The 27,521-nt window shown below is 40.4% G+C and overlaps 2 protein-coding genes and 1 long non-coding RNA gene across 3 annotated transcripts; 1 reads left to right on the top strand and 2 right to left on the bottom strand.

The window, feature by feature from the left end:
* Window positions 1–694: 694 nt before the first annotated feature.
* Window positions 695–14,215, bottom strand: LOC119745810 (endoplasmic reticulum aminopeptidase 1-like). Its single transcript, XM_038222424.1, has 18 exons — window positions 13,728–14,215; window positions 12,914–13,209; window positions 12,072–12,345; window positions 11,664–11,784; window positions 11,054–11,208; window positions 9,957–10,070; window positions 9,309–9,443; window positions 8,959–9,090; window positions 8,523–8,695; window positions 7,756–7,838; window positions 7,177–7,360; window positions 6,835–6,982; window positions 6,137–6,219; window positions 5,663–5,767; window positions 5,207–5,374; window positions 4,591–4,731; window positions 3,991–4,072; window positions 695–3,497 (listed from the first exon to the last, which is right to left on the bottom strand). The coding sequence occupies exons 1-18, from the start codon at window positions 14,202–14,204 to the stop codon at window positions 3,324–3,326; spliced, it is 3,045 nt and encodes a 1,014-aa protein (XP_038078352.1). The 5' UTR covers window positions 14,205–14,215; the 3' UTR covers window positions 695–3,323.
* Window positions 6,937–18,733, top strand: LOC119745812. Its single transcript, XR_005273656.1, has 3 exons — window positions 6,937–7,005; window positions 11,066–11,225; window positions 18,647–18,733. It is a non-coding gene; the product is annotated as an uncharacterized LOC119745812 (long non-coding RNA).
* LOC119745811 (HSPB1-associated protein 1-like) lies at window positions 14,992–21,823 on the bottom strand. The gene is made up of 6 exons (XM_038222425.1): window positions 21,566–21,823; window positions 20,007–20,212; window positions 19,576–19,712; window positions 18,655–18,907; window positions 16,442–16,546; window positions 14,992–16,025 (listed from the first exon to the last, which is right to left on the bottom strand). The coding sequence occupies exons 1-6, from the start codon at window positions 21,747–21,749 to the stop codon at window positions 15,279–15,281; spliced, it is 1,632 nt and encodes a 543-aa protein (XP_038078353.1). The 5' UTR covers window positions 21,750–21,823; the 3' UTR covers window positions 14,992–15,278.
* Between the last annotated feature and the right edge of the window lie 5,698 nt (window positions 21,824–27,521).

The following is a 27,521-nucleotide window of genomic DNA, read 5'->3' as shown; positions in this document are numbered from 1 at the left end:
CACTGTGACAGCGTGGCCATCCAACTCACAGTTATAGCCTTGTTTCAACTACATGTATTTGACAAAATGTGACCACTAAATTTGCAAACTGGTGGCTGTAATTACCTCTCCACTTCTATTACTATTTTTGCCACTAAGGCTAAACTTGCAGATTGATGAAATTAGTACTACAACAAGTATTCTATTATTATCTATTATATTATTATTATACATTGTTTTACAGAGAGCAATGGCACTATGGAAATATATTATTGAATTGAATTCAATTCAATTGAACTGGCAAAAAAATGGTCTCCCACTACCATGACAACTAAACTATGACTCATTTTGGAGATCACAACTGTCTAATAAGACTAAGGTGTCCACTTCTGATTTTCCAATCAAGGTTTTTTTTTTTTCATTTTCCCAGTGCACAAATTCTGTTAAAGTGAGAGCAAGTATTCAGCCTGATGAAATGACACTGATCAAAAAAAATAACAAAAATTAAACAATTAAAAACTAAAAAAACTAAAATTGTAAATACGTTATCTCTAAAAACGCATATTTCCCCATTCATTAATAATCAATTATATTTCACATACTGTCTGATACAATCAAATATTGTAGGACAGGTGTGTGCTGAACAAAAAGTCTCTTTTTAGCTGATGTCACTGTTTATAAGAAGTTAATCTATTACAATTAATAACCACAGTTGAACTTTATATCACTGCACACAATTATCTTAACTCACTTTAATTATGCAAAAACATATATCTATGTGTATATTTATGCAAAAGCACAATGGAATGACAGTTTGATTGCAGTAAACAGAGATGTAACAATGAAAAATATCCAGCCAATAACACTGATACGAAGCTAACTGTACAAGTGTTGAATACTGAAGATACTTACTCCACTGAAAATGTTTTCATTTTAAGAAAAAACTGAAGCCCCTTTCCAGGTCCACACCTCACAACAAAACACACAACACACCTATCATAATTAGAATATAGACATATCAGAAACCTATATAAAGATATCATAAATTTAGGCATATATTTATCATCTAGCTAGCTAACTATTTGAACCATATACAGTATAGAAAATATATAATACATGCAACAATATTTCAATACTTAGTTGTTTTAAATGTTACTTTTTCACGAATGGACATACATTTAGGTACATTTACATGGAACACGAAGTTATAGTTATCTGCTAAGAGACATTACAGATATGTAGAATACTGTGAAACCCTGCAACCTGTATCAGTTATCCCACGAGTGGGAGTGGACGCACTACATTTTCCGTGTTCCACTCGCGCTTGTGAGATAACAAATTTATTTTCAAGCAAACTTGATGCACAGTAAAGATCAAACAGGCACGCTGTACACAAACTTTTCAGCTGTTATCGTATTACACGTGCATGCAGAAGGATCATCGCGCATATCTTGGAATAGCATGATACACAGTGTGCGATATGCACCATGGTATTAGGTATAATATCACACTGTTGTTGCCATGGATCAACCAATCAGGATCGAGGATTCAAGTTTACTTGAAGATAATTTTATTTAGCTGAGTATTATATAAAACAAAGGTAATGCACATTCGCCTGCACTAAAAAGACTCATATTTGTGCTTGTAAGAAAACTCAATATCTTATTTTTTGAAGCACTCACCCAAGCTACATATCGCGGCCATATTTTTATACACACTGTATACTCAGTGTTGCCCAAGGGCTTGCAGGAAAAACTTCACAAGCTTACTCGGATGGGACTCGAACCCAAGACCCAGTAGGCTTGTGAAGTTTTCTCGCAAGCCCTTGGACAACACTTAGTATATTTAGAAAATACGTCAGTGAAAGGCAAAATTCAATACATTTTTTTTTTTACATCTCCCCGACACAAATTCCATCTTATAAAATGTCTGAAATCAAGCAATATTCATTTAGCTATAATATCCACTTTCAAGTGAGTAACATTTATTGATGGATCAGATATGTGGAGAAATGTTAGGATATTTGTCACAATAATTTCATTGGAAATACATCATTGTTGTACACAATGCTATCCTACTACAACAACACATTGCATAATAGAGGCTGAATGATCTTGAATCAGAGCAGGAACTAGCTGTATTGTTTAGAGGAGGCTGTTGTGATAATTAAGATGTGCATCTGAATGTAAACAAAAAGAGGAGTTGGATACGCCCTTATATGGGAAAAGTGAGCCAAAAAAATGGCCACGAAGCCCAAAATACTGCTCAGTAAGTTTATCAGATTGAAACAATTTTGGAATATCTTTTGGGCTTTGGCTCTACCGTAATTAATACACCTCAGAGTTTTCTAAAACAGTCGGAGAAAAGGTCCTTTTTAAGTACACAAGTAACACATAGTGCTGATATTTAGGAGATATATGTTTCTTTGCTACATGTAGCTACCAACTGAAATGTCAAATACCCATTTACTCCAAAATGTACCAAGGTGGATATTTATGTATCAACTAAACTGTAAAGGTAAACTCAACTCAACAGGTGGATAATTGATTGCATTAGTACAGTACCCTGTCTTCTATTTTACCCTGATTTTACTACATATCATCCCTAAGTATGGTACCCTGTCTTGTGTTGCATGCTGCTATCATTGCTTCAAGTCTCTTGAAATGGTACCCTGATTTTGGTTGTATGCTGATTTCTATACTGAAAGGATTTACAAAACCCTGGCCTGGTCCCCGCATTTGGCTTCGTCCCCAGCCAAAAATTTATATAAATCCTGCCACCAAGGTCAAAAATTGGTGTCTCAATAGCAGAATATGAACCTATGTTGTCCTGCAGTCTGTCAAGTCAGGAGACTACAATTATCAAGTTAGACCCTGAAGCCTAAGCCAGATACTAAGCCTTGATTTCATAAACTCCTTACTGTTCTGTGGTATGGTACCCTGTCTTCTGTTGTATGCTGACCCTCACTACTCTCAGTTCCATAGAATGGTACCTGTCTTCTGCTGTGTGTTATTTCAATACTTTGGCTGCATTCAAATCACTCCACTAAGGCAGGCAGTAACACAAATGTCTATGGGATGTTGCTTCAGTTGGTCCCATAGGTGCATGTGTGATTACAAGCCTTAGTCAACTAATTCGGATGAGGCATTATAATTAGGCAGTGTCCGAATGACTTGGCTACGGCTTGAATTACACACGTGCCTATGGCAGCGGCTGCAGCCACTTCTCATAGACTTGTGTGTCAAGTCATAGCCAAGTAATTTGGACATGGCCTTACAGTCTCTAAGTATGGCACCCTGTCTTCAACCCTCACGCTGATATCAATACTCACAGCCAAGTCATAGCTATCTAGAGTCCCCTGCTGAGGCTGGCCCTGTGTTTGCTTTGAACCAGTCTGTCACCTCGGTCTTGTGAGCCGCCAGCCAATCCACGTTGGCCTGCATGTTCTCAATGGCTTGCTGTACCGCCCGCTTGCCTGTCTTGGACTCGTTGAAATGGTCCAAGAAAAACTTGGAAACCTGGGGGGAACAAATCAAGCACTGAACACATTACATGGATTTATGGAAAAAATAGCTTGGGACTCTATGCAGACGGCTTGTTAAATGTAGGGTTTTATCCCAGTTTTTTCATTCTGGCATGCTTTTGTTTGTAAACATACAACACAGGTACGAAAAATAAGAATGTCATTGCTGATAAAATAACAGCACAACTATAGTGATAAGAACTCTAGAATGTATCTGGCACTTATCTTTAATTACAAAAATAGAATCATAACAACAGAGGGTACACTGAGAGGTAGGTGGACTGGAAAACCATTTTGAAGTCTCAAGCTCAAGAGTCTCAAAATTCATGGGAGAAAAATACTGAGAATTCTCCCTGGAAATCCAAAAAATCAGGTAAGGCAAAATGTTGCACACCATGTGGACAATGAGGATTTGTCAATGCAGCAAACTGAAGACTTTATGATCAGGCAAAGTCTTGCCAAGTGAAGGCTTACTTATGAATCATTACCTGATCATATTCATACTGCCTGGCAATGCTTGAAGTAACAGCGTGGATGATGTACGGTAATTCAAACGGACTGCCTTCAAACCTAATACAATATCAAAGAAGGGAGATATGCTGTTTTGATTGATATGTCCAAAACAAACCCCTAGGTCACTGGCAAAACAGTGTTGTTGAAATGTCTGGCAATATGTGAATGCAAGTGGACAGCATTCTCTTTTTGAACATTTCTGAGATTTTTGACTTTGTAAGTGATGGCTAATATAATGATGAATCCTACTTGAAGCATTCCGAAGTGGTTCCTCTCTCAAGACAATACTGTAATATTTATTCTCCATTGTAAAATTGGTCAATTATTAATATAAAAGCCATCACTGGGAAAATAATGAGCAAAGAAATATTATGGAATTATTATTATTGGGTATAGTGATAAATGGTAATTTTTATACACCATATGTGTTCAGCTTCATGCACATCTCACACAAGGTAAAGTTTAACTGTGTATTAAAGACCACGTCTTTAAGAGTTGCGCTAGTCAGTTCTTAGGATTTTAAACACCAGTACTGATGACTGCAAGATTTTAAAACCAGACAAGTTTTCACAAACCTGTCCACTATGGCATCCCAGTTCTCAATAACAAACGACAGCGCAGGATTGGCCCCGGCCGCTTTACCAGCAATGTTGTAGATGACAGTCCCTGTATTCTGGCTTGGTATCTTGTCTTCGTCCATTGAATAGTACAGATATCTGAAAATAGTAATAAATCACACAAAAACGTCTCCAGTTTGACTTGAGAGACTATGTTGGAGTACAAGATTTGTGTGTAATATTCATTCCACTCTAATGCAGACTTGTTACTCTTTCATGTACATTTCTTTTTTGAAAAAAAAAAAAACCCTTGATTACAGAAGAGTTGCAACAGAGCAGTTTTACAGAGCAGTTTTAGAAGCTACTTTTTCAATTTTTTTTTTACAAATACCCATCCACAAACAAAGGATTTGAAAGCCCTCACATTACTTCCAACTAGACAGTGTCCTCTTTCACAATCTTGAACACGTCTTGAAACTTCATGACTTTGGAACATGCCACATAAACTGATGCACACTTCTACAGCAATTGATACACACTTCTATTTCTTGGAAGACTGCCCATTGCAATATGCTCTGGGGTTATGTGCACTTCTGCTTGTCCAATCCCCCCCCCAAAAAAACCCCCCACATACCTGTTGATGAGGAACGGATCATTAGTACAAGACAAAGCTGAAAGCAAAACCCTCTTCTCGCTGGCAACAAGTGTGGTCTGGTATTGCTTCCAGCAGAAGTCCCAATCATCCCTACTGCCATACTTGATGCCGGCACAGTACACAGCATTCTTCAGATTGGCTGGGACCCTGTGACAGAAACAAAGAAAGATACTAAGCGACCGTCTCAAAAACCAGGGCCCAATAGTGCTGCTTAGTTAACAGCCAATTTTGTGCTAACGGAGCCTCCATCTATTTTATAGAGACTGTAAGCAGTAAGCACAGCAAGAGCATGCTTAACCCCGGAGGAAACGGTTGCTGAAATCAGTGAAATAACAATAGAAATTCCCATGCGTGAGCAACAGTTAACACATCCACCTGTGTGCTTCAGTCAAGTTTGAATACTAATCATCAAAGGAATGGACAGCGATTGCTTACTCTGCATTGTTATTCCGCCATTCCTGGAAGAGCTTGGTCGCATTGTCAACTGTTCCAGGATGTCCAAGGGCCGCTGCATCATAGATAACCACGCTTTTAAGAAACCTGACAGTGATGAAACAAAAGGATAACTGTAAACAAATAATGCCTTATGCAAATGACGCGGCTGACTTAAATATATGAATTGTTTATTGTCTGGCTATTTTTGTCTTTTCTATCACTCTACAATTCCCATTAAATTCCCAGTGTTTTAGAAGAGACTGGACAAAAAAATGACATGATTCTTGGCTAGGGTTCGAACCCACACCATCTTTCTGACAGGACCAGCACCACTGCCTTTATACCCACTGTGCTAGCCAGAGTCAGCTGGCCGATTCAAAACATATTGAATCCATTGTTCTGAATTGATGGGTTATTAGCAGTCACTATTAAAGGGAAAACCTGACCAAGGATTGTTAGATTTTTAAAATGTACCCTTGCAGGTGAGATTCCTCATGATCCCAGCCGTTCCTTGCAAACCTCTCCAGCTGTGGAGACAGTAACTTCAGTATGTATTCCTACCAGGAAAAGAAAAGATTACCGTTAGTTAGTGCAGATCTACTCAAAGAGAAAGTGACAGATACAAACTCTGCAGTCACAGAGTGGCTGTGGCAATAATACGACGACAAAGCAATCAAGTCATGAGTCTGTGGGTACATTATGGAAATAATCTCTTTTATACAACGCGTACAACAAGTATATTCCAACCCATGGCACAGCTGCACTGCAAAAATAGAAGTGGGCATTTTACCCGTCACCTCGTAAAACTATTTCTATCATTGCACTCATAAGCATTCAGTATTTATATACTGTGGTGAAATATGGTTCAGAAATGAACCATTAAGAAGTGTTCTTTAGGTATCCAACAGTACACTGTTTGTTATGAGGAGTACATAACAACGAAGTTTTTACTATTACAGTAGAGTCTCGTTAAAATAAAATTATATCAGAATTTTGTATTAAGAGGAACATCAGTCCCATTGTGCATTGTGCATTGTTCATTGTGCACATAAATACACAGTCGGGATAAGGCTTTATGTTTGTTACAACCAAAATTTTGTATTAACAGAGTTTGTACTAACAATATTCGACTGTATATAGATTTAGCGATTGAGATTCCAAGGTATACTTACTACAAATGCACCGTAACCTTCTGTATTCCGCAGGACTTTGCTTATCTTCAAGAGATTGTTGAGTCCTGCATTAATGGGACTGTATTCTGTCTCCTTCACTAGGTATCGGGACAGACTCAAGGCCTTTATCTGATCCAACTGACCAGCCCTGAGGGAAAGAGATGATATAAGGTTAGTTTAACTTTAGAAGAGTAAAGCTGCTCCAAGAGTTAACAAAATCAAATTCAAAAACGTTATTTATTTTAGTGTCTAAAATAGTGAACCTTTTGGTCTGATTTTGCCGCACAGATTTTCTTTTAGTGGTGCCATAGCATATTCACACGACTTATTTTTACAACTTACCATGCCAGGCTGAACGCATCATCCACTAAGTTGGCCCTGTCAGCTACACTGAGTTTCAAATGGTCCTGATTTAGTTGATTGATCAGCGCATCCCAGTTAGCGGAGTCATAGTTGACTCTGTAGAAGCCCGACTGATCGCAGTTGGCTTTGTACCACTTGCCTTCAACATCAAGATTTTCAGGTGCTGCAAGACAGAACAGAGAAGTGATCTGATATAATGAGGTGTGTCTTAAGGTCATTGATCCAATCTGATCGTATCTGGTTATCACCAAAGTATGTCAATTAATCCAATCAGCATGATTTAACAAAACTGAGTTGATGACCATATTTCTAAATGCCTAATACAAAGTAATAGATCAATGCAAAGTAATAGACTGCGCACATAGACAGCAACACATGGGCCTCTCCATTGCCAAACTGCACGTTTCAGCTGCATGCATCACATGCACATACAAGCATGCTGGACACTTTTGCACGCATGTTTGACATTAAACCCGGCTATGATTGGTCGCAAAACCATGTGGCGGCTGGGCGGGGAGTAAACGCATTTGTTAGCAACCAGCGTGCCACTTATCTTACCTCCACTCTTATTCATGGTAACAGAATGCTTCTCAGTTACATCATCACTAGTTATGTAGGTCAGGGGAATAGTCCACTTGTAGCTGCATGTATACACAGATAAAGGAGGCGTATCACTAAGTGTTAAATCATTATGCAAAAGTTTGGAAAACACTCCCTTTTTGACACCACACATTGATATACCTAGGAACCTTGACATATTATTCTATAAAATGAAACTGGAGCTCCAATCTTTTGAAATAAAGTGCTCTAAAGCTTTATATTTCTAATGCAGGCCAGACTTTCAAATTTGTTGAGTTTTTGTAGTTTTGTCGAGGTTTTATCATACTGAGTTACAAATATCAGCTATGTCATTTGCCAGAAGATATACCAGATTATCACAGTTTTCACTTAACAGTATTAGAAATGAACAAAAAATGCACCGTCACTGTGACTAGAAATAACAAACTGCACACTTCCTCACACCTTTCATTGTACAAATCCTAAAAACACTTCCACTGCCTAGTGTAAATTCTTGGCTCAGGCTCTCTGATCAGGCTTGAAAATTAAGGAAACTGATAATTTTTTTGAACTTCTACCAACATTTTCAACAAGACTTTTGCAAGCCTAACAAAGCCGGTCTCAAACCAATTTGGTCCAAGAGGTCAAGGTCGTCATCTGAATCAAATTTTGGGCCAAGCTGAGGCTTAGCAAGTCTTTGGTGACGAGATACGTAGAGAGAGGACCGTAAGCTGGCCCTCTGGAACAGCAAAGAGAAAGATGTTTACCCGAACTTTGAGGGAAAGTCTTTGGATGGCTGAGCCTTCGGAGAGTGCAAGAAGTGCCGTTGTGTTGCGGTGATCTGAGACCCTTTGCGGACCATATTGACCACTGGATAGCCCATCTGTAATGTCCAAGTATCCATCATGCTGGCTATATCCAAATCAGACCCTTCATATGCCTGCCATTCAAACGTCACAGTAAAGGTTACAGCTCTAAACACGTAATGTATATAATCCTAGAATAGAAGTTTCAGAGTTATAATCAAGACAATCGCGGTCATTCAAAGGAATCACATCTATCCTGGAGTTATGATTCAGAATTAGGCAGCATTAGAATCTCTTGGATATAGCTTATGTCTAGGTCTTCACTGATTACAATAGACACAGTCCGAATTGCTCTGAAAGTCTGTTTGAGACACAGCCTCAGTTACAACATACTGACCTTTGACACAGCATCCCATAAGTCCTTGGTCTTCGCATTGCTAAACTTGAATTTCTCCAAGTATTTCTGAAGTCCTTTCAAAAAGATGCCTTCTGGGAGGAAGTCATTCAGCATACGGATTAAGGAAGAGCCCTAAATATGACGGAGAAACATCAAGATCATGAATATATGCTAACTTAAAAAACAGTTTGTAATAAACAAAAGTTAAAGGAAATACGGGAAAATCCAGAAGATACCTAAACCAGTCTCTGGTCACCAAGACATATAACAAATCAAAAGTACAAAGAGATATTCCACTCATCCATCTTGAATATCAAGCCTTTTTGTCCACCTTTACTCCTGCCACTTACCTTGTCATAAGAAATGCTGTCAAAGATTGCATTGATCTCATTAGGGTCAGCCACAGGCACAGAGATGGGGTGAGAGTTGCCCTGACTGTCTGCTTCTAATGCCGTCTGGGTCGTAAACACTGTAAACTGTTCCATCTGTGCAGAACATTCAAACAGAGTGTGTAAACATCTTTGGCTATACTATGTACAACTTCCTTTGCACCTGTACTGGTTGTAATATTTTCTCGTGTAAAATCCTATTCTTTGATCAGTCACAGACAGTCAAACGTTTCTTTCACTTCCCCTACCATGCGTTTGTATACAATCTAGTAAAACCAGGCATGCAACTGGAAATTTAGAAAAAACGAGGAAACTCCAAAGTAATTCAGGCAGTCTGAAATAGGTGGTATTTACGGTGGATGTAGGGAAGTTTGCTACTGTACCATACATGTACATGTCAAGGGATCCAAGGTCAAAATACTCACCATACTGGCACAACCAAGTGTCAGTCTCAATTCAAAGGATTACCAAAACAATATCTCATTCAATCATTCCCCGATGAAGGCCATATACATTTTTGAATAAACACCCAACAGTTTTTAATTTCAACAATGACAGGTGTTTTCACCTTGCATTGAATATTTAGCATTGGAGGTTGTTAGTACTTACCATATGCCAATCAGGATTGTACTCGTTAGTCCCGATGTACTGGACATAGGTGGCAAATCCTTCATTGAGCCAGAGGTCATTCCACCATTCCATTGTCACCAGGTTACCAAACCACTGCAAGAAAAGTGAGGCCAAAAATATGTGTTGAGTACTCATTGAACAATCAAAGTTACAGTTGAAAAAAAAATCCATCAACAAAAAAACAAAACAAAAAACATAAAACCCAAGTTTGAAATGAAAATTAAAAAAACAGAAAACTACTTGTGCAAAATAAATTGTACTTTAATACCGGCATCATGTTGACACCTATTTTCAAGATAATATACAAATATTGAGTGGCTCAGCGTGGAATGGGAGGAATATTATCGCAAGGTAAAATTTGGACTTTTCCATTTCACGAGGCGAAGCCGAGTGAAATGGAAAAGTCCAGATTTTACCGAGCGATAATATTCCTGCTATTTCACAATTTAGAGCCACTCAATATTTGTTTTATATAACTGACATATAGATCCTTGTCATTTGATATATTTGAACTTTTATTTCAATACAAAACTGGAGGAAAATGTATTTCTCTCTTTGAAACCACCCCTTCACGAAAACGTTTGAATCCAACGCTGTAGCGCTTGCTGTTTGGAACAATACGCGCTACGCGCAACGCTGAACGCGCACACCAGCATGCATTTGCACACAAATACCGCGTCATGATCCTAACTGTTGAATAGTATTTCCCATTCCCCATGGGCGGATAGTACTTTTTGAGCCGCGGCATGAATGGGAGCAATAACGAATGCCACGTGATGTGAGTTCCACCAATCAAATGACAAGGATCTGTATGTCGGTTATATAAAAGACTCTATTAATACATCGCAGTGCTCTTTAAGGATATTTGTTTTATTTTAATACTGCCTGAAAATAATGTACAATAATAATCATTATTAGAACGACCCAGTGCTCTGAAACCCTTACAATTAAAAGGTATGAACGTAATATAAAAATTGCAGTTAAAAGGTAATTAAGACTAAAACAACAAAAAATGCATACTTGATAGAGATTTTCATCCCTAATTTTGTTTAACCCAATGTTCTTGTTGTTCTCACCTGATGTGCCAGTTCATGAGTAATGGTCTCCACGATCCACTGCATCCTACTGGACGATGTGACTCCATCCTGGTACAGGATTGATGCCTCACGATACGTGATCAAACCCCAGTTCTCCATCGCACCGGCCGAGAAATCCGGAATGGCAATCATGTCTACCAAACAAACACCGGTAAGATAACCATGTAGTCAGTGCTGTCAGAGGGCTTATGAGAAGGAAAAATAACGAGTTTGATGGGGTGGGTCTCGAACCCACGACCTCCTGCTTCCTAGTGCAGACTTCTTACCACATGTTCACTGAGCTTTTACCAGGGTTGGTTGGCTGGTTCGAATCTTATACAGGTACATGTAGTATGATGGAATTTTAGGTAAGATGGTTAAAGATGGTAGTCAGGGGTTACTAGACAAGGGAGGAACAAGAATTGTATCTGGAGAGATTTAGAAAGATTTGTACATTTTATTTAATATCGAGAAGGTCAACAGAATCTTAAAAGCTTTCTTCAATAAATAACGATATTTCTACAGCTTGTACATACACAATTTTTCATTACAGGGACCTTATCTGCTCAAAAGATATAATTTGCTGGATGTTTTATTACACTGTACAAACCTTGTTTGGATAGAGGATATGCAATGCCGAAGAAATTCTCGTAGAAGGGAATCGTCTTCTTCAAAACGTCTAAAGCCAAACGGGATTGGTTGATCTTGGCTCTGGAGGTATAGACAGCAATCTGCTCAAAAGCAACAAAATGAAGAAATAATAACAGAACACACACATAGTTTTCCTGACACCTATTCTGACATGGAACATTGTACTGATATCCACAATTACCCTCAGTTGATTGCAAATTGGATCAATTTAATTGATCGTAGGTGCTGCTCAAGTTTATTAAAACTACACCGTCCTAATCCATATACATTTATTCTGACGGTCTCAAGTCATTAGATAAGGGATTTATCAAATTGGATTACGCTTGAGTGTGAACAAATTTATTCTCAAAAGTGATTTCAAACTCACATCGGTGCCATTGGCAGTGGTGCTGTTGATTTTCTCAAAGTCACACACGACAAACGCTACCAGATACGTGCTCATGGCAACCGTTGTGTTGAACTCATCCTGCTCCATGCCTTCTTCGGCTGTTGTTGTTCTGATCAAAGCAGTGTTGAACAGGGATATCAGCCCTTTGGCTCGGGTCATTTTCATAGTGAAGGTCGCTTTAAGAGCAGGCTCATCAAAGCAGGGGAATGCTCGGCGGGCAGCTGTGGGCTCAAACTGCGTTGATGCAATGTACCTTTAAATTTAAAGGGGGAAAAATTAGTCACAGTTCATCTTGCTCTGACAGATTCCAATTAGCAGCAGTGTTATTTACATGGAGATTGTTTTCATTCACATTTTTGGGAACATAAGCTTTAAGTTGAAAAACTTCCTGGAACAATTTTTTTTTATGTAATACTATGCATTACTATGCAGTGTTGCTTCAGTGCCTAGAGATTTAATTTGGTGTGATTTTTGTGCTTTACAAAATACATCCATAGCTGAGCTGCAGCTAGTGTGTGTATTATACAAGAGAATCCATGGTCACAGGTTTGGTACATTAAAAAATTGCCTTGTATACACTCAGCCATTTCAACCCCAAAGAATGCATCTGTTGTGTACATTGCCAGCTCTTCAGTGTGAGTACGCCCACACATCACTATCGGTACAGCCTATTTCCTGAACCGAGTCTATTATTTGAGAGATGCATGTAAGCATGGAGCAAAGTTACGGCACATTGTTAGAAACTTTATGTCAAAATAGGTATTCTATTTCCTGTTAGCTCTCCTCATACAAATCAAGCTTTGTTTGTGCGAGCTTCTAACCTTTCTATGCCATTCTCCATGTATGAGCTCAGGTAATATCCATCCAGCGTGTCAGACAGACTGTATGAAAATTGCAGAGTCACGGTGTATGATTTTCCCTCTGCCATCTCCCTGTCGAGACCCAAGTACAGCTGCTCGTGAGTCTCATAGAAGAGCATCTTGGTGACCCTACATTCCTGTCCTCCGACGATGGCTGTGACCTTGTCAGGTTTTAACACAGTCATGTTCTTGTAATGCATGACTATTTGGTCTGTGGCTGACTTTGCCCGAAAGTCAATCTTAACCACACCTGCCACCTAAAGAACATGAGGGATAATGAAAAACAAAACCGATGCAGAATTTAAAAAGGGCCCACACAATGCAATCCCCCCATCCCAGCCCCCCCCCCCCAATTTAAAACAATCTACATCTTTATTTTTTATATACATGTAAAAGAATGAAGGGAAAGAATGTATCCAGACGCCACTTCTTTGGTTGTGTATAAAATCTACGGAGGGTTGAATGCATTTTTTAAGTAGTTTCTAACAAAATTGGAAATAAATTATGTCTTTTCAAAATTTTTGCAATGACTGACCTTCATTGAGAAAATAATGTGGCGTCAGGATGCAACCTTCTTTCCAAATTGAATTAAAAAAAACTTATTATTAAATATCGCCTTAAAACAGGTAATTAATTAGATTTTTTTATCTTGTTGAAAAATGCAGAGGGCATGGCAGAGTTCGAAAGCAAAATTCAATCACACGAATGACACGCCCTCATTGGGAAACGTGACGGCTGATTAGAATAGATTAAAATTCATTATTTTAAAACTCACTTTAAATCCGGTCGTCTTGTTCATCTTGGTTATTAAACTGAGATCATAGTGGATAGGTTTCACTGTTTGGGGTAATCTGATGTCATCCCATGGAAATATTTCCCCATTCGTGGCAATTGCCGCCGTCGTGGTGGACACCGGCGGCGTGGTGACATCAGCGGGCGCAGGGGGCTCACTGGGCGGGCTTGTCGACGCGATGGACGGTACACACTTAGGACGAGCAAGGCTAGCAATCACGGCGATCAGCAATATGGCGACAATCACCATACCCACAATCATCACCGCTGACAGTTTACTGCAGCCCCTGCTTCCCTTGAAGCCTCGCCGGCCGACAGTTTGAACCCTGGGGTTGCCGGCGTTTGGGTACGGCCCATCATCCTCAGGAAGGGGTGGGGAATCGTCGAAATCCAGACGCTCCGACAGATCCTCATTGCTCGCTTCCTCGCGCAGCGGGCTGTAGTTCGCACCGGACGCCATTTTAATGTCACTTTCACTACATTAGACTTGTAGCAGTCGCTTATTGGGTGAGTGAAGGGGAGGCCATTGGATAGATTCAATTTATTTCCATTTTATTTACACTACATCCTCAAGAACTAAACTAGAATTAGGCAAAAAGTAACGAGAGATTAACTGTGGTAAATGAAGATTTGAATTCCCCGAATGCCATCTAGGGAACACTTGACTTAACCTATGAGGCTAAGTACGAGGACAGGAAAGAAAAATATGACCCGACAAAGATAATTTCATGAGTGAAACAATGCAAAATATCTAAAATAATGAAAAATATCTAAAACAAGCCAAAACAAATCACACATTCTACAGATGGATTAAGATTCCCCCTCTTTCCCAAGTTATCACTGATTGAATCAATATTGATTTGAAAAAAAAACAACCCACATTTTAGACTGCCCACCAACCCTGCAGACCAGCCACTGAGATAACACAAATGTAAAATGTACTGATTTCTCAAGATGAGAATGCCCGGACGTTCATTCACTCGTGACAACTTAATTAAACTTGGAGAATCGGGATGGAAACAGTCATTAATATGCCCCAGCTTGACAACTGTATCAGATAATAAAAATAATACTTTCACTGTTGGGATTGTGTGGAATGGATTCAGGAGAGTAATTAACTCATGGCTCCAATCATTCATCAGCTGTTGATTGCTACAACTGGGGATTCTCAGGGTAATTTCAACACCATCCAATCCAAAGCTTCTAATTATAAGGTGAAGCAATCAACTTAAGAAAGTGTCTCAGGCTTGCAAGACATTCTAAAAATAACTCTTTTATTTCACATCTCCTAGATTTTTTTCAGTATGAATTTGCACTCGAACTTTCAAGTACAGATTGGCAATTTAATATGTCTTAGCTGTTTTTACAAAATGTGTACCAGGCAAAAATATTTCAAGGATAAATAAGCTTTGCCTCTTTGGAGACATGTCCGCCACAGTGGGGGATGTCATGCTTTAGGTAAACTTTTTTGTATGTACCTAAACCAAAAAAGTGTCCTATCGTGGCCAATATCTGAAAAAAAGCTAATCTACATCTAGTTCTTCTGTTGATCAAATTTCTCTTGTAACAGTGCTGATGTCAGAGATATAACTGCCGGATGAGTAACACATTCAGCTATCATGCGCCTCATCTTGTCAATGCTGTCTTTTGGTTTCACCTCCGACCTCATCTGCATATTCACAATCTCATCGGCAGACTTTTTATCACTAGGATTAGACTTGACCTGTTGATTCCTTTTATAGATTTGACCTTGACATATGACTGGGACAATGAAATCTGGTAAAGCATCTTTCCAGTGTGCTGGACTGGGAGGATTGGGATTAGTTTTTTGCAATTTTGATTGAGCCTCACAATCTGAGAAATCACAAAGACGTCTCTTCAGTTTGCTTCCTTTGCGTGAACTGCCACCTATTTTGCCCCCATCATCAGCACTGCTGTCTCTAAGCTTGTCTCTCGAATCTCCACACAAGTTGGAGTTGTCTGATGTTTCAGCAGGGTTACAAAGGTCAGACTCTGGCGTGTCAGTTTTTAATGCCTCATCCAAAGCCACTGACTTTTCGACATCTTTCATCTCTAGCTTTCTTGCCACCTCTTCGCTTTGTACAGTTGAGTCCAATCTGTGTGTAGGAAGGTCCCCGGGCTGACCTGTATCTTGGTTCTGACACTGAAGTTCTGACAAGTCACTTGCCTCTTTAATACCACATGGCCATGGTGATTTGTGTGAGTTTTCTTGGACCGCTGCCTCAACGTAACGATAGTTCACCTCGCCGGTACAGATAGTCTGTGGATCATACAAGTGAACACTATCAAATAATATTTTGTGTAGACAAGGTTAAAAATTAAAATCCTTTAAATCAGTTCATTAAAAAAAAATAAACTGCCTAAACCAATTGATGTTCTTGATGACAGAACTCTTCAGCTAATCCTGCTCACAATACACAACAGCAAAATAGCGTATTTACACCACCATCGAGTTGTTGAGTTTAGTCTTTTTTCTCTTTTTAACTGGAACAAGTCTTAATGTTTTCAATAGATATTTCAGATTTGCCTGCCTCGGAAATTAAAAACAGTATGCTCAGCGCTTTCTGACAGACTGCTTGACATTTTCCACAGCTTTCTTTGGCAGGATCTCTCAGATGCATACAACTTCCGATCAAGTTTTGAATTGATTTCTTCCTCTTCTGGATTTATCTTTACCTCAGATGGATTGACCCATTTCATGGAATCACAGGAAGTAGACATGAGAGAGGAGATAAGCACTCTAGTTACTGCCTCCTGTATCCTACTCTCCTTGTCACTCTCCTGTAGTGAGGAAAAGAAAAAAAATACAGAATAATTTCATTTGTCAAAATTAATTCTACAACTATTAACTTCACCATATACTTTACAACTGGATTGCATTTGCTGGCAGCAAGTATACCAGACCTAGTGAGGGTTTGAGGTAACACCATGTGGAAGAATCTCTTTTGAGAAGATGTGTGGTTCTAAAAAGAACCAGTTGGTTGGGAAACTCACAACCAACCGGTTCTTTTCAGAACCACAAATCTCAACAGAGATTCTCCCACATGGTGTTACTGCAAACCCTCACTACTTTACACTACCGCCATGCAAAGTTTCAAACCTTATTTATACCAGATCTTTTCATTTTCAAAACAAACATGACTGCATTTCAGCAAAGATGTTCACATTATAAGGTACTTATAGATCAGATTTCTGGAAGACTCAAATAATCAATGATTTCACACTTTAAGCTATCCATATTGCTTTCCTTAAAAAAAAATCTGGCCATTTTAAAGTATGTAGGACTATTTACTTTTTGAGCCTTTTTTGCGGTTTGAGGCAACAAAAGTGCTCAAAATCTTTGGTAGGGTGTATCTCAATTAAACTGTTTTAGCTCATTGGCTGCCATACATTTAAAATATCATCAGGGAAAACAGATGGTTTTGTAGCTGGATCTTGTTTGTTCTTGTACACACTTTTTAAAACCACCTTTAATGATTGTTTTCTTCCAAACGATACCATTGCAGGCGGAATAATTTCACAGGGTATTGGTTACAATCCCTATCTCCACTTTGAACAATATTTTTCTCACTGAATTTGTAGGTCCATTTCTGAGTAATTACAAACGTTTCTACGTGCCTTTAGGCAAAAAAAAAAAGTCTCCGGTTTCTGGTATGCGCGCGCGTCGCCGTAGCCATGCGCGTCGGCAAAATGAAACAGTTTTTTTTTCAATGAAAGAAGATGTCTCAAAACCGCCAAACTCACTGGTTTGACTGGAATCCTGCTGCTGCACAATTTTAACGTGTTTTTAGATTGGGTTATGATCGAAAATAAGCTTTATGTGGCCTCTCTGGACTCCCATATATTTGCACTAAGTTTAGTCGGGCACCATTTGCAGTCATCAGCCGACATTTGAAGCAAAAAAATCAGGTAAAAAAAAAAAAAAGCCGCGTCGTCGCACCAGTTTTTGGGCAAGCTCCATACCAGAAACCGGAGACTTTTTTTTTTGGCCTTAAGTATGGTGTTCTATATCTGCCATTTCCCGTCGCGGATCTCGCGTCGCGGATCTTGCCTCGCGCCTCGCGGATCTCGCCTCGCGCCTTGCCGATCTCGCCTCGTGCCTCGCGGATCTCCCTTCGCTTCGCGGATCTCGCCTCGCGGATCTCCCCTCGCGGATCTCGCCTCGCGGATCTCGCCTCGCGGATCTCGCCTCGCGGATCTCCCCTCGCGGATCTCGCCTCGCGGAACTCGCCTCGCGGATCTCGCCTCCCCGATCTCGCCTCGCGGATCTTGCCTCGCGGATCCCGCCTCGTGGATCGCGCCTCGCGGATCCCGCCTCGTGGATCGCGGATCTCGCCTCGCGGATCTCGCCTCCCCGATCTCGCCTCGCGGATCGCGCCTCGCGGATCTCGCCTCGCGGATTTTGCCTCTTGTTTTTTTTTCTGGGTGTTGCGCATGCGCAATGACAATGTGTAACTTGAGAAGCACGCACAGGTTGCGTTTCCTTTGTGTCAGATGTCGGCTATTGTATTGTATATTACAATAGCAGACATCTGACACAAAGGAAACGCAATCTGTGCGTGCTTTTCAAATTACACATTGTCATTGCGCATGCGCAACACCCAGAAAAAAAACAAGATGCAGATCGGGGAGGCGAGATCCGTGAGGCGAGATCCGCGAGGCGAGATCCGCGAGGCGAGATCCGCGAGGCGACATCGGGGAGATCCGCGAGGCGCGAGGCGAGATCCGCGAGGCGAGATCCGCGAGGCGAGATCCGCGACGCGAGATGGCAGATATAGAACACCATATTTAAGGATTAAACTTCCCCCTTGTTTCCGTAAAATCTATGTACTTTATTTTCAACATTACCCTGCAATTGTGCACCTTTTCTTTAAATTACAGAAACTCACCACATCTACCCAAGTATTGATGCTGATCGACGTCTCCAGCGATTCCACAAAATGCCACCAGTGTTTGGGAACAAACAGCACCTCTCCAGGCTCTAGTGTCACAACGTAAGGAGTGGCTTCGACAAACTTGGGGTAGCGGTCCAGAGCCGGGTTGGCGATGTTGACAGGGCTGAAGACACTGGATTCCTCATAGGGAATTCTGGTTGGATACAGGAGGTGGGTCTGACTTGGAGGAAACAGGTGCCATCTCTTTCTGACAGAGAGGAGTGAAGGAATTTATGAGCAAAGTGTTATCACAAGAGTGGCACATAAGTTTCCACAAAGGTACATGGGCACTAACACATTTGCAATGCTTTACGAGTAACTTTCTCAAATCATTATGCAGCGTGCATGCCCACATCTCTTTGACCCTGCAAATACATCGTGTAGTGAACATACATTTGAACAGATTGCACAGAGTCCAAGAGAGAGAGAGAGAGAGACATTGTGAGTGTTTCTCACTCATCAGAGTTGAAATCAGAGAGCCCAAAGCTAAGACACTTTAATATTTGGCACTAGAAAATTTCTGATGCACTGGAAAATTTCTGACTTGCAAACAATAACAATTAGACTAGCGGAGAATGATTTATGGTAAAATTCGCGGTTAGCTGAAAGAGGCTGTATTAGGGAAAAAAAACATCTTGCTCTGTGAGCATCTGTCACATGTTATGCAGTTGAACATATTAATTGGATTTTTGGAAAAATTTCAAAATCAAATAAGCATCGTACTTAGACCAAGGCTATGAGTGCTTAGCCTTCAAAAGACATGGGGGCTTTTTAGTTTCCAGTCCTTGCCACAAAGTGAGCAAAGAGACCTTTAATTAGGATTTTTGATATGTAATTTTGAATTTGTCTTCACACATATATTTAAGAACAGCCCACCTGCCATATATCTGAGCCACTAGGTTGAAGCCATACGTATCATAATGCCCCGGTGTGAAGGCCCCTGCACTGCCAATCCATAAGGTGCTTTGCCTGCCGTCCCGATCCTCAAAACCAAGGTCTGACCAACGCACTGCCTGAGATAAAGAACATATAAAGTCAACAATTTGCATTTTGTCAACAAGAGAAATATTACATTTGAAATCAGGTCACAGGGAGTATTTATCATGTCTGGAATAGGGTCTTAGATGACCAAATTTTGTATTTTCATTAGTAAGACTTTCATTTGAGAATCGCTTTAAAATTGGAAGATTTTGAAAGTTGTGTCTTGGAAATGTGGCCAAAGAAAAGAGCGCTGGACAGCATGCTGGGGAAACTTGGGAAACATGAGCACTTTGTGTAAAACCTTAAGCACCCAAATCTCAGCCAACCTGCAAGATGTCTGGATGATCCTCAAACATAAAAGCCATCTGTTTGTAATCCACATAGCACCAGTGATCTTGTCTCTTGTATTTCAGCAATGGATTCTGGGACGTTTGTGCGGAACAGGTCGTGGGTGCGTCACTCCTCAGCCACTCACAAAACTGGCCGAGTGTTGCCTCCTCGTGTGTACAGTCTACCTCCCACAGTACTGAATCTGCAGTGAAAAAGTGCCAGGATATTTATAGAGGTAAGTTGCAATATCTTTTTCTTAATTGAGCAAAAAACTAGGGTATGTAACAAAGCAGACAAACCTTTTTTCCCTATGATTAGATGGTATTGTAATATACATGAACACGTACCTTTGCGTACTAATACCTTCAAGTACATGTACATATTCCTCTGTCATGAGTCTGTGCTGGTGAAATCAATACAAAATATATTCAAATATAATTCCAGTTTTACTTAAAGAGTATTTGTCTGACTCAATGCACATAAATTTGCACCGCTGACATGGGTGTTGTAAAAAGTAAAGCAAAGTCCCATCATGGAGTTTTTGTTAGCTACATTGTTACACGTTAAATATCTAAATACACATCTAAATATTTAACATGTTTAACAATCAAAGGGGAATATCATCCTGCAATCGCCTACATTTTTATGTTTAAGATTGTTTACTTTTCCCATTCCAAGGGTCTGGCTGAAAGGGAACTCATGTCACACTGTGCCTGACAAAAGGCGAAAAATACCTGGTTGTTTACTTCTGACACGGCGGACATTTTGTTGCATTTGCGCAGCACATACGTCATGTACGTATTTCCAGCCGTTAATATAACTTAAAATGTCTTAGATGTTTCCCCCGGCTTCCGTGTCCATGATGTTGGACAAATCCATGTAGGGTACATACACATCGTGTGTTTGTACACATATTTGTACACGCACTAGCCCCATAAATGTGGCCTATTTACTGGACTGCCTCCGTAAACATAGGCCACACATCCACATGTACAAAAACGTGTCGCACTGTGCCAAATTTTGATTTTCACATTTAGGCTTAGTTTGTAGTTTTTTTTTGCTTTAGAAGCATACTCACCCTCTTTATAGGCTAATCAGAAAGTGCTGCCTTTTTCAGATGTCTGTTTTTCGTGAAATTTCCAGATATATTTGCACACGTTTGTGTATCAAAATTTCAACATGAAATTTCACAAAAATTAGACATCTGGAAAAGGCAGCACTTTCTGATTAGCCTATAAAGAGGGTGAGAATGCTTCTAAAGCAAAAAAACCTACAAACTAAGCCTAAATGTGAAAATCAAAATTTGGCAAAATGCGACACGTTTTTGTACATGTGGATGTGTGGCCTATGTTTACGGAGGCAGTCCAGTAAATAGGCCACATTTATGGGGCTATACACGCACATACATACAGCACGGCAATACACACATGTTGTTTCTCGCACGTCTGCAGCAATGATATACTGCTTGCAATAAGTAATTTAGGGAATACGTCTGCATGAAATCAGCTGTACTGACATACAGAATCAATGGTATTGGTAAAAATGAAAAACTCACTCAAATTTTGAGCGGAAAGTGACCCTGTGCGAATCTTTACTTTCTTCTCCTTTAAGACTGACGCTAAATAATCAGGAGACCATTGTCTTGAAGGCCAGCTGTCTAGCGAATTCTTCAGTACTAATGGTTGTGAAAAAGCACCATTTAAGTGTTCGTAAATTAGCCTTGCGTGCTGCATTGCCATTGTATTGTCAGTGATTGTTGTGATGTCAAATTGTCCATGGAAGCCGCCATATTAAATGCCGCCCTCTGTAGATAATCAGCACGACATAAAGAGCGCCATCTAGTGGTTGGTGAGCGCCATCTGCAGATTATGTGAAGCTCGTCAGTCTTGTTTGCAGGGCGGGGGTACAAGCGAAGCTTGCGGTTCGAATTCGGTACATAGATACTGAAATTTGTATCCTTGTGGAGACATTTCTTTGTTCTCGTGTACTAAAGTTTTCGAGTTTGAAAGAACAGTTTCAAAATGCTCTTATTTTAACCAGAATGAATTTCCTTGGCTGAAATTCGGACTTAATATCCCTTTTCTAAAACTCTACCATTTGCGACCGATCAACATGCCTTGGAAATTCCTAGTTTTTGTGTAAAATCCACAAATCTATTTCGTGAAAACCTTGTGGATACGTATTCATCTATAGAAATTGCCATGTGGAGGCGTTTACAATCTTTTGTTCCCTATGGTGTGCATGTCTCCAGAGGGCACGGTGCATCAGATCGGTACTACTGCGTGTCTCTGCGTAAACACCTTCTGCTGGAGGGTTATAAACACGTAGGCGTAGTGCTGGCAGCAAAATAATTCGAGAGGTTTAGCGTGGTTTATGAGGTCCTTAATATCCAAATCTGATTTGAAGGTATCAGCAGATAGTAGCTTCCTGTGTGGAGAGTGAAAGAAGGTTCCACTCTGGGATTGTACGTGGAATGAGGGCATATTTGTAGCAGTCCTTTTTGGTGTGAAGTGGAATGAACGTAGAGTTTGGTTTGAAGCCCCTAGTTGACCTGTTAGATGTTTTGGGTAGTTTGTCATCCTGGAAAGCTACCATGATATTGTTGCCTTTTACAGGAAAGTTAACTAAATAACCTACTAAACTGCTTCCACTGGCGTCCCTCTTGTACTAGTTCTCAGTTACGAAGCGAGCTGCCTTGCGTTGGATTTTCCCAGTCTTTGTGTGGGTCCCAAATGTTTGCACAGTATTCTAACCGGGGCTACTAATGTCTTGTATGCTGTTTCTTTCACTAACTTGTTCACGGCAATCGAGCAGATGTCTTTGCAAAATTCCCCATATACTAGATACTTTGGAGGTAATCTTTGATGTGATGTTTCCATTCTAGGTCATCTGAAATTATTTCTACTTCCAGATAAGGGTGATGTTTTGCAACTTCGAGAGAGGAACGCGACCCATTTTGTACCGATAAGATCTTTTTGGGTTAACATGCATGACAAAGCACTTAGTGATGCTGAAATGCATTTGCCAGATATCTGACCATTCGCACAGCTTATTGATATTTCCGAGTCTCCATCAGATTGCACTTGACGATAAAGAATACAGTCATCTACAAACAGGCGCAAACTCGATCTGATTGAAGATATGGCATGTCGTTTATGTAAATCCTAAAAGCAAGGGGCCACGACCTTGGGGAACGCCGGATACAACAGGTGAACCTTCCAGTACAACCCTTTGATATGACGATGAATTTAGAAATCCTTAATCCAGGTATGAAGTGATCCTCTGATGCCCAAGCCTAATGTGGTATAAGAGCCTCTGGTGTGGTCCTGTATCGAAAGCTTTGCTGAAGTCCAGCAGAATTAGCAGACCTGTTTGGGATTAGGAATTCAGCAGAGACTTGGCAAAATCATGAACGGTGAGCACTTTAGTTGAGATTCACATAAGCCACGCTAGTTTTGCGAAATCCATATTGAACATTTGTGATTCGTCCATGTGGTCCATAACTGTGGTGATGAATGATGTGCTCCAATAATTTGTTGGGTACTGAAGTCAGAGAAATTGGTCTGTAGTTGGCTGGATTAGCTTTGTCCCCTTTTTATTACCCCCCCCCCCCCTGCTTTTTAAAGGGGGATCTCGGGAAAGGGTATTCTTATGTGTCCGTGTGTATTTGTGTGTCCGTGTGTTCCATTTTGGTTAGGTTAACTGTTAGGGATGTCATATGAAAAGTCAGACTTAAATCTCAACCAAACTCGGTGACAATAATCTTTGGGAATAGGGGGACTTCAGATGACTTGAGAAATTTGAGGTCAAAGGTCATCCAGGGGCCAAATGAGGTCATTGTTGTTTTGCAATAGGTAAACTGAAAAATAATGAAAAATTCTGGTGAGTATTGGTGCAAGGGTGTAACGGCATTCCTTTATGATTCTTGCTGGAACCATGCATATCCGGACCTTTATTCTTTATTATTTCTTTTAAGGAAACTACAAAGAACAGCACAATTTATTGTAATGTGGCCACTTTGGAGATTTTGCTGACGAAAACAATGAAGATGACAATAACTAACGGCGAAATGGTGGATTGTAATTGATGGACCTTTTCTCAAAATAATGTGTAATTTTTCTTAGTGTTGAAGGTGTGAAGATCCTGCCTGAAGAATCGTTTCATTGAGTTCTGTTCATTCGAATAGTCTGCAGCCTATCCGGCTTGCTTCCCACATTGAGATGTCGGCACTATAACAACGATGCTTGATTGAGGCTCTTGATTCTTGTAGAGGCATTGACTCCTGGACTGTTCTCGCAGTTGAGTTTTATCATAATCCATAAGCACGATGTTGAACTCGTCTTCGAATTAGAAAACGTACGCTGTACAGATCCACATTTTTAAAAGAACTATTTGATGCCTGGTGTAGGTTTGATAGCTAAGAGCTGATCATAGTTATGACTGACAATAATATCATGGTAAATCTTGCAAAGATATACTTTGTGCGGCTTTGTTTTCCTTGTACTTTGTGAATGTTGTCACCTTTACCAAACAGATGAGATCACTTCGAAGTGAGTGATAACTGTGCGTAGTAACTCGCAGGAAGCACCAATTCCCAGGCATCTCATTTGGGACCATGAGTGTTATTAATTATCGACTTCTCTTAAATAATTCACTGCGATCCTCACCAAATCTAATTGGATTTTTATACAACGACTCTCTCACCGGACCTTCGCTCGATCCCACCGAGCTAGGAAGTCCCCGTGACGAGGTTCAGATTCCTAGTGCCACAGGCACGTCGAACGTGCACCAACTCCTCAATAATTACTCTACCCGCCGTATGTGCATTGCACGCACTTCAAAAAGGGTATAACGTCTCCACCGCGCGCCGGGGTTATTTTCCTTTCAGTTGAAGGCCTTACAGGCTTGGGCTTGCGATTCTCTGATGACATTTTCGACTCTTCCTCTGATGTCTCTGTTAGACTTGACTTGGCTAGTCCTTCACCTGGTCCCTGTTGATATAGTCAGATGGGAGTTCGAGGACCTTTCACGTATAGACCCTGCTCCAGTACCACAAAGTTTATTCCCCAAAGTGGCCAATTTGGATTCATGTGTGTTTCACATTCCATTTTCTGAACTTGCCCGAAGCGATTCGATTATAATTGTAAAACCCTCGCATATTTGTTACATCTTGAGTTGTGCTTTTATGGGGATGAGTGCTTGCCCCCCCCCCCCCAATAATTCAAGAAGCACAGAACATAAAACAAATGTATACAAAAAATCCGCAGAAAGTATAGCTTAAATGAGAACAACTCTATACTGCAGATGGCTAAGGACGGACCCAGAACCATATTATTTTCGGGAGGGGGGGGGGGCAATTGGCCTGCTGCTTTTGCAAATTTGAACAAGGGGGGGGGTGGCTTAATTGACGCTTGGGAGCGCCCCCTCCCCCATCCGCGGCTATGATTACTGCACAAAACATATTTCAATAGACAATTCAACAGAACGACTGTCTGTCTTGGAATGCATCCGCTCTGGCTCATCTCAGCGAGGCCCTTGGTGATATGATTTTAATGGTGCTAAGAACCACAGGTTCACACCTGTGCTTATAAGAGAGTAGCGTCTCGTAGTGTGAATCCGTAATAAACACCACTGTGGAAAGTTGAATTGGATATGAGCGTTGGTTTAACATAGCCCTGAGCCTAACTAAAATTCATCGAACACGAATGAGAAAACCGTGTCACACACAATAACTTTTTGGCCTGTCTACCTCCTTACAATTATTCTGGAGTGATTGAGCTTTCCATTTTTACCGGAGGCCTACATTCAATGGGAAAGTCACGAATCGACAGGCAGAACCATAGATCAGGATGACATGTGGTTGACGTTTGGCCCATAAAGAAAACCCACAACATGCACAAGATATTTCATGATGAAATGATGCTCTGTATTTGGAATTTCTTAGTTTGCGGTCATTTAATATCTGTGGGCAGAATTTAGAGGAGTTGCCCCACGCAGACGCACCTATATTCACTCATCAAGCTTACTGCATTTTGCAATCTGCATAGCTCACAATTAAAGGTAGGATCTTTGCTTCCTGGTGTTTTTTTTGGGAACCAACAAAACTTCAAAAACGTAAGTAGAGTGCATTACAAATGTGCAAGTTTTAGCTAGTTGCAACTATATATTTTTAGAAATCAGATAAAACATTAGCACACTTTTCGGGTATGGAAACTGGATTCCGTTGTTAAAGCACGTAAAAAGGTGTGGCCGCGGGCACACATTTTTAAATTGCTTTCCAGTATTGTTTTCTCCGAACGATACCATTTCGGGCGGAATAGTTTCACAGGTTCTCTGGTACCATTCCTATCTTCACTTAGAGAAAGATTTTTGTTATTAAAATTAGGTAAAATGTCCGCGTTTTTACCAATGTTCCTACGTGGCTTTAATGGAGAAGTATGTATGAGATGCGTGCAAATACCCCATAATCCTCCCTATAGACAAAATCTCATTGCAAAAGTGCACGTGGAAGCAGCACACCGTAATATATACAATGTAAATATTTAATCCATAACATGGCATAGCAAATTCTGTGCTAGAACAGGTGGATATCTTGGACATGATCATGAGCAGACTTTCATTAATCTTTTTATCTGGAGGCTGTTTTGTGCACACCTTTTTTTTATACTCCAGATGAGGCCAAGGGCGTCCTTTTGAATCTTATGGAGATTTTACTTCACAAAATGACCTTGCAAATCGTAGGGAAAAAAACCCACTTCTTAATGGGACAAGCCTTGTTATGGATTATAAATAATATGTCAGTGCACTACTTTGAGTCAGCTTTGTGTGTCCTTGCATGTAATGTAGATGTTGGTATTTTTATTTTCGCAAAAATGCCGTTGCTGTTTTTGATAAACTAATGCATACTTATACAATGCTAAATAATGATAGTATCTCCCTATTGGTATGGACCAATGACAGCCCATGTCAAATCAAACTTTAAGCCAATGGGAGCTCGTTCTTATGATGCGTGGCTGATTTTGGTCATGTAAAACAAAGCGTACATCTTGAATTCAAGTTTCCATCCTCCATCTGTCTACTCAAGTTGAATATATTTTTGTTATGAATTGGTCAATGGAATAACTTGTCTGCAGAGCATACTAGGTTACAATGTTTCAGGGGCCAATTTCTCATGTTGGTTCATAGCCGGGAAGTGTGTGGTAACCGTTGGGGTGTTTGTGCGTACGTGCTGTTTGCAGACTCCAAGTAGGTAATGAAACCTCCTTGAGACACTGTCAAGTCTATGCCTGACATCTCATCCCCAAGACGACAATTTGTATTCTCAAGCCACAAGCCAGAGTGTCAGGTATTGTGATTTGGTTTGGCGATCGTGACCAGGATACAAAGCCTGCTCCCCGTACGTCTTCCCCTGCGTCATCTCCCGCGGTCCCGCTAGCTTACAGCCCCGCGTCAAGCGTGCGTGTATTAAATAACACACCCCTCCATGAAAGCAACCATAATGTTTGTGGGAA

The sequence above is a fragment of the Patiria miniata genome, unplaced genomic scaffold (genome assembly GCF_015706575.1).
Source record: "Patiria miniata isolate m_02_andy unplaced genomic scaffold, ASM1570657v1 HiC_scaffold_7, whole genome shotgun sequence".
Taxonomy (NCBI): Eukaryota; Metazoa; Echinodermata; class Asteroidea; order Valvatida; family Asterinidae; genus Patiria; species Patiria miniata.
Note: the sequence above shows the minus strand (reverse complement) of the source record. Positions and strands in the feature narration are given on the sequence as shown.